Source organism: Aptenodytes patagonicus, unplaced genomic scaffold, assembly GCF_965638725.1.
Source record: "Aptenodytes patagonicus unplaced genomic scaffold, bAptPat1.pri.cur scaffold_86, whole genome shotgun sequence".
NCBI lineage: Eukaryota > Metazoa > Chordata > Aves > Sphenisciformes > Spheniscidae > Aptenodytes > Aptenodytes patagonicus.
In genome coordinates, this window is record NW_027472034.1 from 448,540 (window position 1) to 464,414 (window position 15,875).

At 72.9% G+C, this 15,875-nt stretch overlaps 1 protein-coding gene across 1 annotated transcript; it reads left to right on the plus strand.

Annotated features, from left to right (window-relative positions):
* Positions 1–8,770: 8,770 nt before the first annotated feature.
* On the plus strand, positions 8,771–13,181 carry ADM2 (adrenomedullin 2). The gene is made up of 3 exons (XM_076363741.1): positions 8,771–8,836; positions 9,004–9,134; positions 12,640–13,181. The coding sequence occupies exons 2-3, from the start codon at positions 9,028–9,030 to the stop codon at positions 13,127–13,129; spliced, it is 597 nt and encodes a 198-aa protein (XP_076219856.1). The 5' UTR covers positions 8,771–8,836; positions 9,004–9,027; the 3' UTR covers positions 13,130–13,181.
* Positions 13,182–15,875: the final 2,694 nt, after the last annotated feature.

The window sequence follows — 15,875 nt, forward strand, 5'->3', positions numbered from 1 at the left end:
TGCGCCGCGCTCACAGCCGCCCCGCCGCCGCCGCCGCCGCGCTCCCCGCCCGCCCGCGCTGCCCGCCGCCCGCCGCCATCTTGGCCCCTCGCGCGGCCGGCCCGGCCCGCCCGCACTGCGCCTGCGCCGCCGCCGCCGCGGGGGGACGGGACGCCGCACCCCATTGGGCGCGCCGGGAGGGGCGGGGCGGGGCACGGAGGGGGCGGGGCCGCGGCGCGGGGGTTCCCCGGGCGGGGGGGGGGCCGGGCTGCGCCGACCGCGGGCGTGCACGGACACGCGTGTGCGGGGACACCCCCCCCCCCGGGCGTGCACGGACCCCCTCGTGTGCGCAGCCCCGCGTGTGCGGGGACCCCCGGTGTGCATGCACGGCCCCCCCTCCCCCCCCCCCGGTGTGCACGGCCCCTCCGGTGTGCACAGCCACCCGTATGCACACCCCCCCCCGCGATGTGCAGGGCCCTGCGGTGTGCACGGCTCGCACCCCCCCCCCCCCCCCGTGCACAGATCCGTCCCCAGTGTGCAAGGCCCCCCCCCCAGTGTGCACGCCCCCCCGAAGCGTGCACGGCCCCCCCTGGTGTGCACAGCCACCCGTGTGCACCGACCCCCAGTGTGCACGGACACCCCCCCCCCCCGCGGTGTGTACGACCCTCCAGTGTGCACGCCCCCCCCCAGGGTGTGCACGGCCCCCCCCACCCCGGTGTGCATGTCCTCCCCCCCCCCCGGTGCACATGCACCCCCCCTCCATTTTGCACAGCCCCCTCCGCTGTGCACAGCTCCCAGGGAGCACACCACCACCAGGGTGCCCAGGCGTGTACGGCCCCCCCAGGTGTGCGTGGCCCCCGAGTGTGCACAGCCTCCACGCGCACAGTCGCCCCTGAGTGTGCACAGCCCCCAGGCGAGTGTGCGCGGCTCCCCATGACACACAGCCCCCCTCAGATGTGCATGACACCCCCCCCCCCATTATGCACGGTCCCCACTGGTGTGCACAGCCCCCCGGGTGTGCACCCCCATGGGAGAGCACCCCCCTGGGAGGGACGGGATCCTGGGGCGCGGTGACCCTGTCCCTCGCAGCCGCCCCGTGGGGTGCCAGGACACACGCCGGTGCGGGGGGGCCTGTGCAGCCCCTCGTCCCCATGGACGGTGGGAAGTGCTGCAGGGTTCGGGGCCCCCGTCAGGATGCAGTGCCGAGTCCGCACTGGTCCGGCCGGAGCCAGGATCAGGCCTTTGGAGGGCCGGGGAGCAGCCCCGCAGCCCCGCAGGCAGCGCCTGCCCAGCAGCAGGGCCCCGGTGCCGGCGCCAGTCCCTCCCGGGGCCCTGAGTCTGTCCTGGCCGTCCCTGGCCCCGGCAGCTCCCACCGACACCCGGGGTCCACATCCTTTTGCAGCCGCCCTGGCACAAGCCCAGCTGCAGGGACAGGGCCGGGGGGATGCAGCGTGCCAGAGGTGCCAGCGGCAGCATGCCCTGGCACAACCCCGCAGTGCCACCGGCCAGAGAGCCGAAGCGCCGGCCGCACCGGCAGCCCCTACTTGCAGCGTGGCCGTCCCGTCCCATCCCGTCCCGTCCCGTCCCATCTTGTCCCGTGGTAGCAGCCGCTGCCGCGCCCTGGAGCTCCCCTGTGCCGGGGCCAGGGTGCGTGGCCAAGGGTCCCAGGGCAGGACCCGCTGCACGGCTGCCCACAGCCATGACCCTCCTGTGGTGAGCAGGGTCGGCGGGCACACGCTGCAGCACGGCCGCTGCCGGAGCGGGGGATGATTCATCAGAGAAAATCCCCGTTCCCACTCCCACGCAGGAGCGGGACGTGGGGTGCGTGCAGGATGGGGGGGCAGCTCGGCACCGCCTGGCCTCAGCCCCTGAGCCGGGCACACGCTGCCCCTCCGGCTGACAGGCACCGGTGGAGGGAAGGCAGGAGCGGGTCAGCCCTGCCTGCAGGCAGCTGCCAGCCCGGCAGAGTCCGGCTCTGCCAAACCTGGTGGGTAGTAGCGGCCGCAGGTGTTCCCCAGCCCCCCTGGCCCCTCGGGGCTCCCCTCGCCCCTTGGCCAGACCCCAGTGCGCCCACCACTTAGGGGAGCAGCGGCAGCAGGGTATGGGGAATATCCGAGGGCAGAGGGGACAGAGAAAAGCCATATGGGACATAGAAATAGGGGATGTAGAACTATGGGATGTAGAAAAAATACCCTGTCGATCCCTTTGGGCAGGGGGATGCCGGGGCTGGGCCAGATCCTGCAGGTCCCCATGGGTAGGGTGTGCAGGGGCTGAGCTGCATCCTGCGGGTCCCTGCAGGCGGGGGGGTACAGGGGCTGGGCCAGATCCTGCAGGTCCCCATGGGTAGGGGCTGCAGGGGCTGGGTGGGCTGGGCAGACCTTGGCAGACGGCCTCTCCCCCTCCCCAGTGTCCCTGGGGTCCCCCCGGGCTGGGAGGGGTGCCTGGGGTGCAGGGCTCAGCCGGCCCTGGCAGCTCCCCATGGAGCAGGGTCCCCTACTCCCCCGGCTGGCACGGGCATGATGCAATCCTGCACGGCCCTTGCACCTCCTGCTGCCCTGGCATCACCGGCCGCCGCGTGCCAAGGCATGTGCAGCTCCGTGCTGTGGGCACCGTCCCGGTCCCCACCTCCCCGCCCCGGGCACCGCTACGGGGTCCCACTAGAGCCCCGCTGCCAGGACAGGCACCACGCCGGCTGGACCATCCCCAGCGCCACCGCTGCTCCTCCTGGGGCTTGTGCCATGCCGGTGACAAGCGCTGCCAGTCATGCCATGCGGGGTGATGGGCGGGGGCACCCTCCCCAAGGGCAAATCGGGATGAACCCCGGTTTATAATGGGGGTGTCTGTGTTTTCCTCCCCTTCTGTACGGGTCCCCCGTTGGCTTTGCTTTCCGGCATCGCCAGCTCGCCGCTGCTCCCCTGTGCCCCGCTGGCCCACGGCCACAGCGGGCTGCCCCATGGGGTGTAGGGGCAGAGGCGGCTGGGCACCCCGGTCCTGGCCCAGGGCTGTGAGCCCCAGCCCTGGGGTGGTGGGGTGGGGGCAGCTGGGGGCCCCTGGGTGCCGGCCCGGCGGGAGGTGCTGTGCGCCCTGAGCTGTGCCATGCCGGGATGAGCTGCTGGGGAATGGCTCCCCGATGCTAGGCCAGCGCCCGCTCCCACGCCGTGGGCAGCACTGTGCTGCTGCGCAGACCCCACCCCAGGACAGGGCCACGGTCCCACGACACGGGGGCACAGGGGTATTCCTGGGGACACTGGGTCCCATGGTGCTGGGGCAGTGGGTGCCCAGTGGGACCGAGCCACAGGCGCCCCCGTGCCGCCCACCTCAGCATGCCCGTGCCATGCACCCACACTGGCGCTGCTCAGCCATCGGCCTCTTCCCAGGGCTTGTGCTGGGTCTGCCACGACTCCCCCAGCCCCAGAGTTCCAACATCACCATGCCGAAAGGGCTGCCTCCCCGATCCACAGGGTGGGGGTCTGGCACCGGGGTGGCCGTCCCCAGGTCCCCACATCCCCACGTCCCTGCATCCCTGTGTCCCCAGGCACGAGGCCGGGTGCTGCCCCGGGCAAACCCTCCTGCTCCGATGGTGGTGCCAGCCCTGCCGGGGCTGCGGGGCTGGTGGGCACCCGCTGGCACTGGAGCCACAGCTGGATCCCAGCCCAGACCCAGCTCGGAGGCAGCGAGGTCACCCCTGCGGGAGCCGGCAGACGAGGGGGAGACGCAGGTCAGGCGAGACCCTGTGGGGACCCTGGGGACACTGGGGACGCTGGGGATGCTGGGGACACTGGGGATGCTGGGGATCCTGGGGACGCTGGGGATGCTGGGGACGCTCCCCGTGTTTGCAGGGCTGGAGGACGCATTTCTCCCTTCTCCCTGTTATTTCTGGCTGTTTCCCGCGGCCGCGACACAGCACCGAGTGCCGTCAGAGCGGCTCCGCCGCCGTTTTCCTGGCTGGGGGCACGGATCTGGAGCTGTGTGTGAGCAGTGTTGCCCTGGTACATCCCTCGGCAACTACTAGCAGTGATTCAGTCTGATGGTATTGCTCGTCCCTGGCACCCTTGCGCTCCTCCTGCCGCTCCCCTCATCCCCGTGCCATCAGCAAACCCCCTCACCTCGCTTTCCACCCCGCTCCCCTGGCTCAGCAAGCAGCGGGGCAGGGATGCTCCGGTGCAGCCTGGGCCGTCCTCCCTCCCCCGGGATGGGCGTGGGGGCTCTGTCCTGCACCCTCTTGTCAGCCACCAGCACCCGAAACCTTCATTTGGGTTTAAAACCCCTTGGGAAGAGCTGAGCGATGGCAGGTTTGGACATCCCTGTGCCCTGGCTCTGCTGTTCCCAGCCCCGAGCGGCCAGAGGAGCTGGGTAGGGGTGAGCTGGGGCTGCTGCCCAGGGGGGGACCGGTGATGGGGCACCCACTGTGCCCCCCTGCAGTGGGGGCTGCAGGCAGAGGAGCCCGGTGTCCCCCCGTCCGTGCCATGCCGGCCAGGGAGAGCTCTGGAAATGCTGTGGGGACACAGCAAACCCCAGGCACCTCAGGGCCGGGCAACCTCCCACACCCTTGGGGGGCTCAGCACCACGCCCAGCCCTATTGCAGGGGGGATTGATGGGGCCAGGGGTCCCGACCTTGCATGCACCGCTGGTGGGCTCTGCCTGTCTGCTGCTTGGCCCCGCAGCACCCGGATGGAGTGGGGATGCAGGGGGGGGGCCAGGAAGGTGCAGGCAGTGGGAGCAGGCAGGGCAGCGGGGACATCGGGAGCGGGGCTGAGATGCTGTGCATGGTGACGTGAGTGCTTGGGCTGCTCAGGGGGGGTGGGCTTGGGGGGTGGGCGCATTTCAGGTGGCAGAGCCCTCGCCCCGGGACACCTCCATCTGAGCAGGGCAAAGTTCCACGAGTGACCGGGTTTCAGTGGGGCATTTGCCACCAGTTCCCTCCCTGGCGGAAGCCGACGGCAGGTTTCCACGTGGTTCCTTGGGAGAACTCCCCAAATTCTCAGCTTGGAGCAGAATTCCCCAGCGAGCCTTCCCCAGCACATCCCCCAGTGCCCGCACGGCTCCCCTCTGTTGCCCCACGTGTGGGAGTCAGCCACCGTGCGAGGCTCTGCCATGATGGAGGGGCTCTGCTGTGATGGGGGGGCCTCGCCATGGTAGGGGAGCTCTGCCGTGACGAGGGGCGAAGCCATGATGTGCGGCAAAGCGCAGTGCCCAGGCGAGGGCCAGGAGAAGCCCTGGGTGCCCCGGCGCAAGCACGGGTGACTCAGCGCAGCCATGGCAGGGTGCCGCCTGTTCCCGCACCCATCACTCGCAGCCCAGCAGCTGCGGTAAAGGCATGTTTACCTTCCTGCTCGCCTGCGTCACACGCGGCCGCGGCGCTGCTGGCCCGGGCAGGGGCTCTGTGACTCCGGCCCCCCACCCCGGGCAGCCCCAGCACCCCACGCTCTGCCGACCCCCAGGCGGAGCTGCCGCCCTGGAGAACTGAGGGGGCCCGGGGGACATGGCCACGAGGGTCCCAGCAAGGCTCGGGGATGGGGTACCGGCCCCTCGGCTTGCAGCCCCTGGCCGGGGGACTGCTGGGCAGGGAGGGTGCAGGGACCTCGCTTTGCCTCTCCCCCCCCCCCCCATCCCTCCTGGGACGCAGCGGGTGCTCGTGGGCCATTCCGAGGGTGCAGCCCACCCCGCTCCTTTTCCATGCACCTGCCCCCAGAAGCACTTTTTGTTGAGCGGGAGACCGGAGCGGGGCTGCAGCCACTGCTCTCAGCCCTTGCCCTCCCCTGGGGCCTCAGCCAGGAGGCAATTAAGCTAATTGAAACTTAGCAATTGATTCCCATGGCTGGAAGCCAGGCTGCCTCGGAGGAAGAGAGAGGGAGAGGGCAAGCGCTGCCCGTCCCCAGCGGTGAGCCGGGGCAGCCGGGGCGATGGCAGCTCCCGGTGCGGGTCCGGCCGCACAACGGCCCCCGGTGCCGGTGAGCCCGGATGCCGGGTTACCCAACGCAGCGGCAGCGGTGAGCTCTGCCCGTTTAGCTGCGGGCCGGCGGCCGGATCCAGCACAGCCAGGTGGTGAAGCAGGACCCGGGGTCCTTCCCAGCGCCCGGGAGTGGTGATCCCCTGAGGAGGGCAGGGAGATGGGTTCTGCCCTTGCTGCGGGAGCCCGGGGGCTCAGCCGTGCCTCTGCCACGTGCCCAGGGCAGTGCACATCTGCAGCAGGGGCTGGCGGAGAGACCCGCTCCTCTTCCTGCCGCTGCTCCTGCTGCTGCTCCTGCTGCTCCTCTGCTCCGCAGCAGCGCCCGGAGCTGCAGAGCCGAGGCATGCCGGGGGTCCCAGCCGACCGGCCAGCGAGTGCTGCTCCCCCCCCCCCCGAGTAACCTGCATTAAGCAAACACTAATTAGCCAGAGCCCCCTCCTCCCGCCCAGGCTCATGCCGGTGCTGCTGACCCCGGTGACCCGGGTTTATCCCCGGGGTGGCAGCGGCTGGCGCTGCCCCGCACGGGGTCCGGACAGGGACCTGTGCAGGGTCCTTGGAGGTGCCTGGGGGTAAGCCCCAGCCCGGACCCCCAGCACAGCACGGCACGGCAGGGCATTGCCTGGGGTTTGCTTCGGAGTGCTGGCACCATGCCAGAGCCATGCTGGGGTTCAGCCCCGGAGACTGCAGGGTGACATCCCACCGGGGCACGGCCCATGGGCATGCCGCGGTGGTGGTGAGCTCTGGGCGGGGGTTCGGTCCATCGGTGGCCCACGGCAGTGCGTGCGATGCCGGGGCCGTGCCGGGTGCTTGGCCCCGCATGCCCCCACCCGCAGCTCTGCTGCGTTGTTTTCGTGCCGGGTTTTTCTCTCTCTGGGATAATCCAGCAACAAACAAGCGGAAGAGTCCGGCACACCGCAGAAATTCTCCCCGGGAGACGCGCGGAGAGCCGGGGGCTGCAGCGCTGGGGGAAGGCTGCACGGCTTCGGGTTGGGGCTGGACCCGCAGACCCGCTCAAGGGGGGGCTGTCCCCACTGCCCCCCGCCCCATCCCCGCTGCCCCATGATCAGGTGCTGCCGCAAATCCCCCTGCACGGGGAGCGGGTGTTTGAAGCCTTTGTGTCCTGATAATGCGGAAGAATCCCAGCGATTTGGAGCACGCAGAGGCCCCCAGCCCCTCGGCCTGGGGAGGCCGCGGGCGGAGGGGGGGCGGGCAGGGGAGGGGGTGTGGGCACCCCCGCCCTGGGGCCTGGACCCCAGCTCAGATGCCCTGGGGTGCTGGGGGCTCCTCGCCCCATCCCCGTCCCAGCAGCACAGGCACCATGGACGCCCAGACCCCTGTCCCGGAGCAGGAGGCGGGGGGGTCCTGGCGAGGGGGTCTGGCAGGGACCCTTCCCCTGCTGAGCTCTGGCTGCCCGGCTTGAGGAGCAGCACCCCAGGAGCACCCTGAGCCCCAACGCCTGCCACCCCCCCGTGCCTCCCGGGCACCGCTGGCAGTGGCTCCCCACCACCTCCGGTTTCGGCAAGCTGCTTCCCCCGCGGGGGAAAGCCGGGACTGGTCTGACCTCTGCGGATTACATTCCTTAATTGTTTTAAAAGGCCTCATGTGATGTTTAAAAACATTAACTTAAATTAGCCCTGGGAGAAGGTGCGTGCAGACGCACGTCCCCAGAGAGCAGCTCCAGCCCCGCTTGCGGGCCGGGCCAGATGCCGGCTGCGGCGCCCGGGGGGGTGCCAGGGTGCTGCCCCCCAAGGAGACAAGGCTCCCGGGCAGCGTGGGGCAGAGGTGGGGCAGGAGGGGCTGGCCGAGCCGGGGGCACTGGGCTTCCCCGCACAGCCTGGGAAAGGGAAGGGAGGCAGGATGCGGCCCTGGCCCTCCAGCCTGGGTCTGCCCCCCGAGCGTGGGGAGCAGCGAGCAGAACTGGGGGGGGCTCTGCCTCGGCACAGCAGTGGGATGCAGGGCGCAGGACGGGGGGTGTCGGGGTGCTCCTGGGGATGGGCCCCGCTCCCCGGGGCGCTGCGCGGCACCGGGCAGGAGGCACGCAGCAGGGCTTGGCAGGGCTGAGCGCGACGTGGCGCAGCACAGCTCCCGGGGCCTGGCAGGGCCCAGCACCGCCTGGCCTGGCCCTCGCTGCCGCAGCCCGCCCTGGGCACCGGGGCACAGGTGCTGGGGAGGGGGCTGGGAGGGGGGGTGGGGGGTACCCCGACCCCCCACATCAGCCCCAGCCCAGATTCCCCGGATGGCGTGCCCAGCTCCATCCCATTCCCCCCGGATGGGTCCCCCAGCCCCATCCCATCCCAGCCCCCCCCCAGGACAGCTCCCCTGGCCCCATCCCATCCCATCCCACCCCAGCTCCATCCTAGCCCCACCCAGGGCAGCTCCCCCGGCCCCATCCCACCCCAGCTCCATCCTAGCCCCCCCCAGGACAGCTCCCCCGGCCCCATCCCAGCCCACCCCGGCCCCGCTCCGGGCGGGTCCCGGGGGCGGCGCTGGGGAAGCGGCGGGGTCGGGGCGGGGGGGCGATGCGGGCCGGTGCGGAGCTGCTCCCCCCGTGGCTGCCCCCCCCGCCCGTGGCTGCCCCCGCCCGTGGCTCCCCCCCCCCGTGGCTGCCCCCCCCGTGGCTGCCCCCCCCCGCCCGTGGCTGCCCCCCCCGTGGCTGCCCCCCCCCGCCCGTGGCTGCCCCCCCCCCGTGGCTGCCCCCCCCCCGTGGCTGCCCCCCCCGTGGCTGCCCCCCCCCGCCCGTGGCTGCCCCCGCCCGTGGCTCCTCCCGCGGCCGCTCGGCTCCTCCTCGCCCGCCGCGCCGAGCCCGGCGATATTTAACCTGGGCCGGGGCGGGGAGCGGCAGCGCCGAGCGAGGCACGGACCCGACCTGAGCCCCGGCCCCAGCCCTGAGCCCCGGCCCCCGCCCAGGTACGGCCGGGACCCCTTGGGGACCCCGCACCGCCCCCCCCCCTTCCCCCCCGGGTCTGCGGGACGGGACGGGACGGGACGGGGCAGGGAGGGATCGGGGGGCGGCGGGCGGGCCGGAGCCGAGCCGGAGCCGAGCCCAGCCCCGAGCCCTTCTCTTCCCCCCGCAGCCGCTGCCCCGGCCCGGCCCCGCCATGAGAGCCCCGGCGCCGGTTGCGCTGGGTTGCATCAGCTTGGTGCTGTGTCTGCTGGAGCTGCCCGCCTGCCTGCCCCTGCCCGACGGCCGCTCGCCCAAGCGCAGGTGAGCCCGCACCCCGCCCGCCCCCCGGGACCCCGCCGCCCCTGCCCGCCCCCCTGCGCCGGGCGGCTCTGTGCCCCCTGCCCGGGACGCGGCCCTGCACCCTCTGACGGGGCCCGGCTGCCCCAAACCGCCCCCCCCCCCCCCCCCCGGACCCAGCCCCGCAGCCCTGGCCCCCAGGGGGGCTCCGTGCCCACCGCTCGGCCGTGCCCGAGGGGCCGGCTCCTGCCCCAGCCTCCGCCGGGCAGCCCGTGTCCGTCTGTCCCGCTGGCCCGCCCCAGCCCCGGCCGCTCTCCCCGGCTCCCTCGGGGTTTAGGCAGGGCCCGGTCTGGGAGCACGTCTGTGTGTCCTGCTGCCCGCTGTCCCCACGGCGGGAGGGGACACGCGGCCCCGCACCGAAGCCCCTTGTGCTGGTGGCAGGTTGTAGGCAGGTTCCCCGGGGGGGACACACGATGCCCTGGAGAGTGGGGACAGACGGGGCCGCACGGAGGGGGTGGGTTGGGGGGGGGGGGGTCCCCTGGGCACCATCTCCCACCCGGAACCCAAGCCTGTCTTCACTGCGTGTCCCGTGCCTGTCCCTGCAGCGCTGGGGGGGACCTGGGGGGGACGAGGTGTTGGGAGCGGGGTGAGGGGTCCCCGGCCCCCACGCTGCACCTCGTCCCAGTGGGAATGGGGGAACGGTGCTGGGAGGGGGCAGGATGCGTCCAGGGCTGCAGGGACACAGCGTGCCGGGGGCGGCGAGGCTGGTCTGCGGGTTTGGGAGGGCACAGGGGCCAGAGTGGTACCCGTGCGCGTGTGTGCATGCGTGGGCAGGGTGCGCAAGGGTTTGACGAGGTTTTGGCACGCGCCGTGATGGAGAGCGTGCGTGTGCAAGAACTCACGGTGTGCGTCTGCCAAGGGGGGGGGGGGGTGGTGTGGCTGCACGCGTGTGCAAGGTGAGGGGCGGCCGGGGGCTGCGGGGCGCCGGGATCTCCTGTCTGGACCTCCTGCTGAAGGAGGCACCTCGGGTCGGGACTGAACCTCCCGCGGGCGCCGCGTGTGTGCGTGTGTGCGTGCACGCGTGCACAGGCTCTGCGGGCGTGCATGTTGCTGCTTGAGGAGCGGGTTTGGGCTCTGCCCAGCGCCGTGGGAAGCCTGCGTCTGGCTCCGGAGGGATCTACGAGTGGCTCCTGCCTGCCTGGCGCCGCAGGCAGCCGTCAGCGCAGCTCCTGGGGGGCGTGGGGGGGGGGGGCCGTGCATGGGGCCACGTCCCACTGCTGGGGTGGACGGCGGGGCTGGGATGCCCGGAGACCGGGCACGGGCTGGGTAGCTCCTGCCGTGGCTGCGGGATGGCACGGCCACGGCTGTGTCTGCTGTGGGCCAGGGTGTGGGGGTCCCCGGGATGGGGGCCCTGAGGCATGGGGGTCCTGGGGGGGGGAGCTCTGTGCCACTGCGGGGGGTGTCCTCAGGCCGGACCCCACCACATGGGTGTCCGGGGCCCAGGTGTGGGTGCCTGCAGCCGGGGAGCGTGGGTGCCGGCTCTGCGCTGGTGCAAAGGCCGTGGGAACGGGGTGGGCAGCAGCGGGGGGAAGCTGGAGGGGGCTGGGACCTGTGCGGGAATCGCCTGTGGGAGCTGGGGGGGCTGCGGGGAGGTGCCGGTGCCGGTGCAGCCAGCGGCAGCCCTGGGGTCAGTGGGTGCCCTGCGGTGTGTCCGGCAAGGCTCGCAAAGCCCCGGGACCAGGCATGGAAGCCGGAGATCCCACGTGCAGCCAGATGCGCGGGAGCTCGGCCGGGGCGGGCGCGCACCGTGCCGGGGCCAGCTGGGGCGAAGCCGGGGCAGAAGCCAAGCGCAGGGAGGGAGGGGAACTCCGCAGCCGGCAGCCGTCCCGCGGGATGCTGGCATGGGGGCTTCTTCGCTTGTGGGGCTGGCGGTGCCGGAGCTGCCTGGAAGAGAGCCAGCCAGGAAAGTCCCGTGTGCTGCGGCCCGGGCAGTGCCGGGATGGGAAGGCTGAGGCTGCCGGTGTTTCCGGGCACCGGCTGCCTCCTGTAAACACATCCTGGGACGGGAAAGGGCAGTGGGCGCTCACCGGCCCCCCCAGTGCTTCCCGTCTCTGCAGAGCTGGAGGAATTTGGCCTCTGTCCCCGCTCCCGCGGCTCGCGGCCAAGCGGTGTCCGGCCTCGACCCAGCTGTGCCGTGCCAGGATGAGCCCTCCGGCACCCAGCTTCCCCGCGGCCCTGGGCGGTGGGGGGACGGAGGGCGGGGGGGGGGGGCGGTGCGGTGCGTGTCCGGGGCTGCGTGTGCACGCCGGGACACCTGCGCCTGCACCGGGGTCACGCCGCATGTGTGCACGCACGCCGGGCTGGGGGTGTGTGGTGTGAGTGTGTGTCTGCACACCGGGGTGCGGGCGTACCTGTGTGTGTGCAGGGGCTATAGAGTGTGTGTGTGCTGGGACACGCGTGTGCCCGTGTGTGTACAGGGGTTACCGTGTGCGTTCACGGGTAGCGAAGGGGGTGTGCATGCAGGGATATGTGTGTGCGTGTGCAGGGGGGCGCGGGGGCTCTGGCCGGGGGGGTGCGGCGGTGGGTGCTGGTGCAGGGTGCTGCCGTGCGTGCCCATGTGCAGGCAGGGCTGGTGTGGGCAGCAAAGGGGCTCCTGCCAGCGCTGCCCCGGCCCCGCGGCACGTGCCACCCCCGCAGCCACGTGCCACCCCTGCAGCCGGCCAGGTGCCGCGGATTCCTCCCGGGCAGCGACCCGGGGCTGCCACGGTGGGTGCCCCCCGCCGGTGCGGGATCACCGGCTCCTCTGCGGTGGGAGGCCAACCTGGGCTGTGCTGGAGCTGGCAGTGCTGGGGGGTCCCCGTTTGTGCACCCTGGGGGGGATCCTTGGGGGAGGGGGGGCAGCAGCATCAGTGCCCCTGGGAGCTTGGGGACCCCGCGTGGCCCCGGCAGTGCCTGCGCTTGTGGGTCGGCAGCAGGCTCGGCGTGGGGCTGGCAGGGGTGTGCGGTGGGGCTGCCGGCAGCAGTCACACGGTGCCGTGGGGGGCCATGGGGTCCCCTCTGCCCAGGGAGCCCCAGCGGGATGGGAGGGGACACAGGTGTCCCAGCCCCACTGGTTTGGGGTGGGAAGGGGCTGGCCCGGGGCTGCAGCCCTGGCTGTGGCAGGCAGCTCCTGCCAGCCCTGCCGCCGCGATGCCGGAGCATGGAGTACGTGTGCGGCTGCAGGTAGCAGCTCCCCTTCCCTGGCTGCCTCCTTGTCCTCCCAGCCCGGGGCCCGGGGCAGAGCCGGGCAGAGCAACCGGGAAGGGCAGGCGAGGTGCCCCGGCCCGTGGCTGGGCTGGGGGGGCTGCCTCCCTCCCCCCCCCCCGCCCACCATGGCACCCCCGGCACAGCACGGCCAACCCCCCTTTACCCCTGCTGTCACGGTGCCACACAGCACCCTCCTGCCCCTGCCCGGGGTGCCCTGGCTCTGCCCACTGCTGCCCGCTGAGCGTTGCCCCCTCCTGCTGACCCCGCTGCCGCTCTCGTGCAGGGAGCCCCCGGACCGGAGACCCTCCCCGGCCTCACTCCTTGGGGACGACCCAGGACCGCGGCCCCGCGCCCTGCTGCAGCCCACCAGCAGCCCTCGGCACAGACTGCTCGTCCCGCGGCACAGCCCGAAGCTCGTCCCACGCCACGGACCCCGGCTCGCCCCCCGGCACGGTGCCCGCCTGGCCCCCTGGCACAGACTGCTCATCCTGCGGCACCACCTGAAGCTCATCCCCCGGCACGGACCCCGGCATGGTGCCCGCCTGGCCCCCCGGCACAGCCGCCACCTCGTCCTGCGGCACGGCCCCCGGCACGTGCGGGGCCGCCGGCATGCGTCGGGGCGGCTGCAGCACGCGCAGCTGCTGCGGGTGGGCTGCGTGCTGGGCACCTGCCAGGTGCAGAACCTGAGCCACCGCCTCTGGCAGCTGATGGGCCAGTCGGGCCGCCAGGACTCGTCCCCCATGAACCCCAACAGCCCCCACAGCTACGGGTGAGGGGGGGGTTGCCTCACCGGACTGCTTGGCCCCGCGCCCCCCCCCGCCCTGCCCCGCGGGACCCCCCACTAAAGCACTTCCAGAGTCAGACGTGGCTGGGCTCCCTCTGCACCTTCCTGGGGGTGCTCGGTGCCCCCCAGGCAGAGCCCGGCTCTGGCCACGGCCCCACCAGGGACACAGGGCCTGTGGGAGCGTCCCCACGGAGGGGCTCCCACCCCATCGCCAGCCGGAGCCCCATGGAGTGGAGAGGACCGCGGGCCGGGGAGCCGGTGGCCCGTGGTGGTTGGTGGTGGCCCGGCCGGCCGGGGCTGTTGACGGTGGGTCCAAGGGGCGGTGGGGGATCCTGCTGACCGCAGCAGCGCCGGTGCCTTGTGCAAGAGCGCGTGGCCGAGCCCCTGGCCACGCTCCCGCCTGACTCAGCAGCTCAGCACCCTGCCGCAGCACGCACGGCCATGGGTGGGGCGAGCCCTGCTGCAGCACCCCCATGGCACCCCACTGCACCCCACGGCATCTCACCCCCACCCCAGACCCCTCCTGTGTGTGTCTGGGGTGGCACGGCTACGTGGGTGGGGGGTCCTGCAAGACCAGGGTGTGGGGACCCTGCTGCAGCCAGGCCAGGGACACGGGGCAGCCCCCCACCCCGCACCTTCCCCACTCGGGGGTCCCAGGTCGGGCTCTGGACCTCAGGGGGTCCCCTCCCAGAGCAGAGGCTGGGGTGCCTTGAGGGGTCCCGTCCTCCCCGGAGAGGCTGCTGTCCCCTTCCCCAACACCCTGCCTCCTCCCCGTCCTGCCCACAGCCCTGCGGCGAGACGGGGACCGGGTGCTGGTGGGCACCGAGGGATGGCGAGCTGTCCCCGAGCGTGGGGGGGCAGAGGAAAGGCCCCCTTGGTGCATGGACGGGAAGGGCCCCAATGGGCTCGATGGGGGCCCGCAGACCCGAGGGGACCCCCGGTATCCCTGTCACCCCATGCTGTGACACCCCGGGAGTGCTAGTGTCACCCCGGCGGAGCTGTCACCCCCGTGGCCTGGTGGGACGGGGATGTGCGGCTCCAGTCACCGGCCTGGCACCAGCCTGTGAGGGTGCCCAGCACCCCCACCCCCCCCCCCGGCTGCCCTTTGGCCCTGCTGCAGGGATGGGCGGGGGGGGGGGACACACCCAGCTCCAGCCCTTCATGGGGAGGGCAGGGAGCACAGCCCGTCGGCACCTTGATCCTTCCTGCTGGGGAGAACCCCCCCCCTTCCCCCGAGCACCCCCATCCCTCCTGGGAGCAACTTCATCAGCACCCCCTCCCCCCCCCCAAGGAGCACCCCTGTCCCCCCAGGAGCACCCCAGCCCCCCCCGAACACCCCCATCCCCAGGAGCACCCAGCCTGCAGCAAGCACTGGGTGAGGGTGGGGGGGAGCGTCCAGGGGTGCTGCTCCCAGCCCATCTCTCCTTCCCGGGGGTCCCGGCCCTCGCTCGAGCCAGCTGAGGGGGCAGGATGGGGACAGGACTGGGACGGGGTGTCCCATGGCCGTCACGGGAGGCTCCAGCTCCCCTTCCCGGTGCGGGCAGGGGTCGAGCCCGGCGTGGCCTGGAGCCCCCGGCGCTGTGGCTGTGGGCAGCCCCGGCCGCAGGCAGGAGCTCTGCTCGCAGCCCCCCCCCCCCCCCCCCCAGGCCCAGTTTGGCAAAGGGGTGAGGGACCGAGCGCTGTCCCACAGGGACGGGCGGCCGCAGCCCAACGCAGTGCTGCTGTGGGACACGTGGGGACTCCAGCCCCCCCCATCCCCATCCCTTGGGTGCCCCCCAGGCTGCGGAGGGGCCTCGCGGGTGCCCGGGACGGATCCTGCCCTGCAGCAGCACCGGAGCTGGGCCAGGCGGGCGTTGCAGCACGGAGCGCTCCCCTTCTCTCTTGAAGTGAAAAATCTGATTTTCGTGCAGAATAAAGTGTGCGAGGAGGGGTCACGTCTGGTGCCGGGACGGGCAGTGTTCCCACGGGAATGGGGCACGGAATGGGGGGGGGGGGGGGCGCGAGGGGCTGCCTTGGGCAGGGCGCGGGCACCCGGGTCCCACAGCCACCGGTGACAGAAGGCGACCGGCACCAGCTGCTTCCCACGGCGCAGCGGGGACAGCCACGCAGCGGGGACAGCCGCGAGTGCAGGGACAGCCGCGCAGCGCCTGTCCCAGCGGCAGCAGCCGTGCCCAGCCAGCGCCCACAGCTGCGCGGGGCCGGTGGGTTTGGGCAGGAGCGGGCAGGAGGAAGCTAAAGGGGCGACGTGTTGGGGGGCTCCAGTGGGAGGGCGCAGGGACCGTGCCGGGGGGGGGGGGGGGGGAGGCTGCACCTCTGGTGCCAGCGGCTGCTGGGCAAGGCAGGGCTGCCCAGGGCCCCTGCCCGTGGGCACTGCGCCCGCTGCAGCCCGCTCCTGCCTCTGCCCTGGCACACGGGAACCACAGCGGAACAAGACTGACCCGGCCACAACGCGGCACGGCACGGCACGGCACTGCTTCAGTGCGCGCGGGCGCACATCACCCCTGCACACCTCCTGGCAGGACCTCGTCACCCCGCGGCCCCCGGGAGGGGACGTGCCTGGCCGCAACGCCCCGCCAGCCCCCCTGGGCGGCTCACTGCCGGGGTCTTGCTCCACACGCTTTCAACATCGGCAGCCACTAAATTTAACGTTCCGCAAGGCGCGGCGGTGGCAGCTGGTGCCCGTCCCACCCCGACGGGGATCCCGCGGGAGTGCTCGTGGCCCCAGGGCCATCAGC

Excerpts from the sequence above, each read along its gene's own strand:
- ADM2 (XM_076363741.1), top strand. The coding sequence starts at position 9,028 with ATGAGAGCCCCGGCGCCGGTTGCGCTGGGTTGCATCAGCTTGGTGCTG. Across the intron at positions 9,135-12,639 it reads GGCCGCTCGCCCAAGCGCAG|GGAGCCCCCGGACCGGAGAC; the intron begins GTGAGCCCGCAC and ends GCTCTCGTGCAG.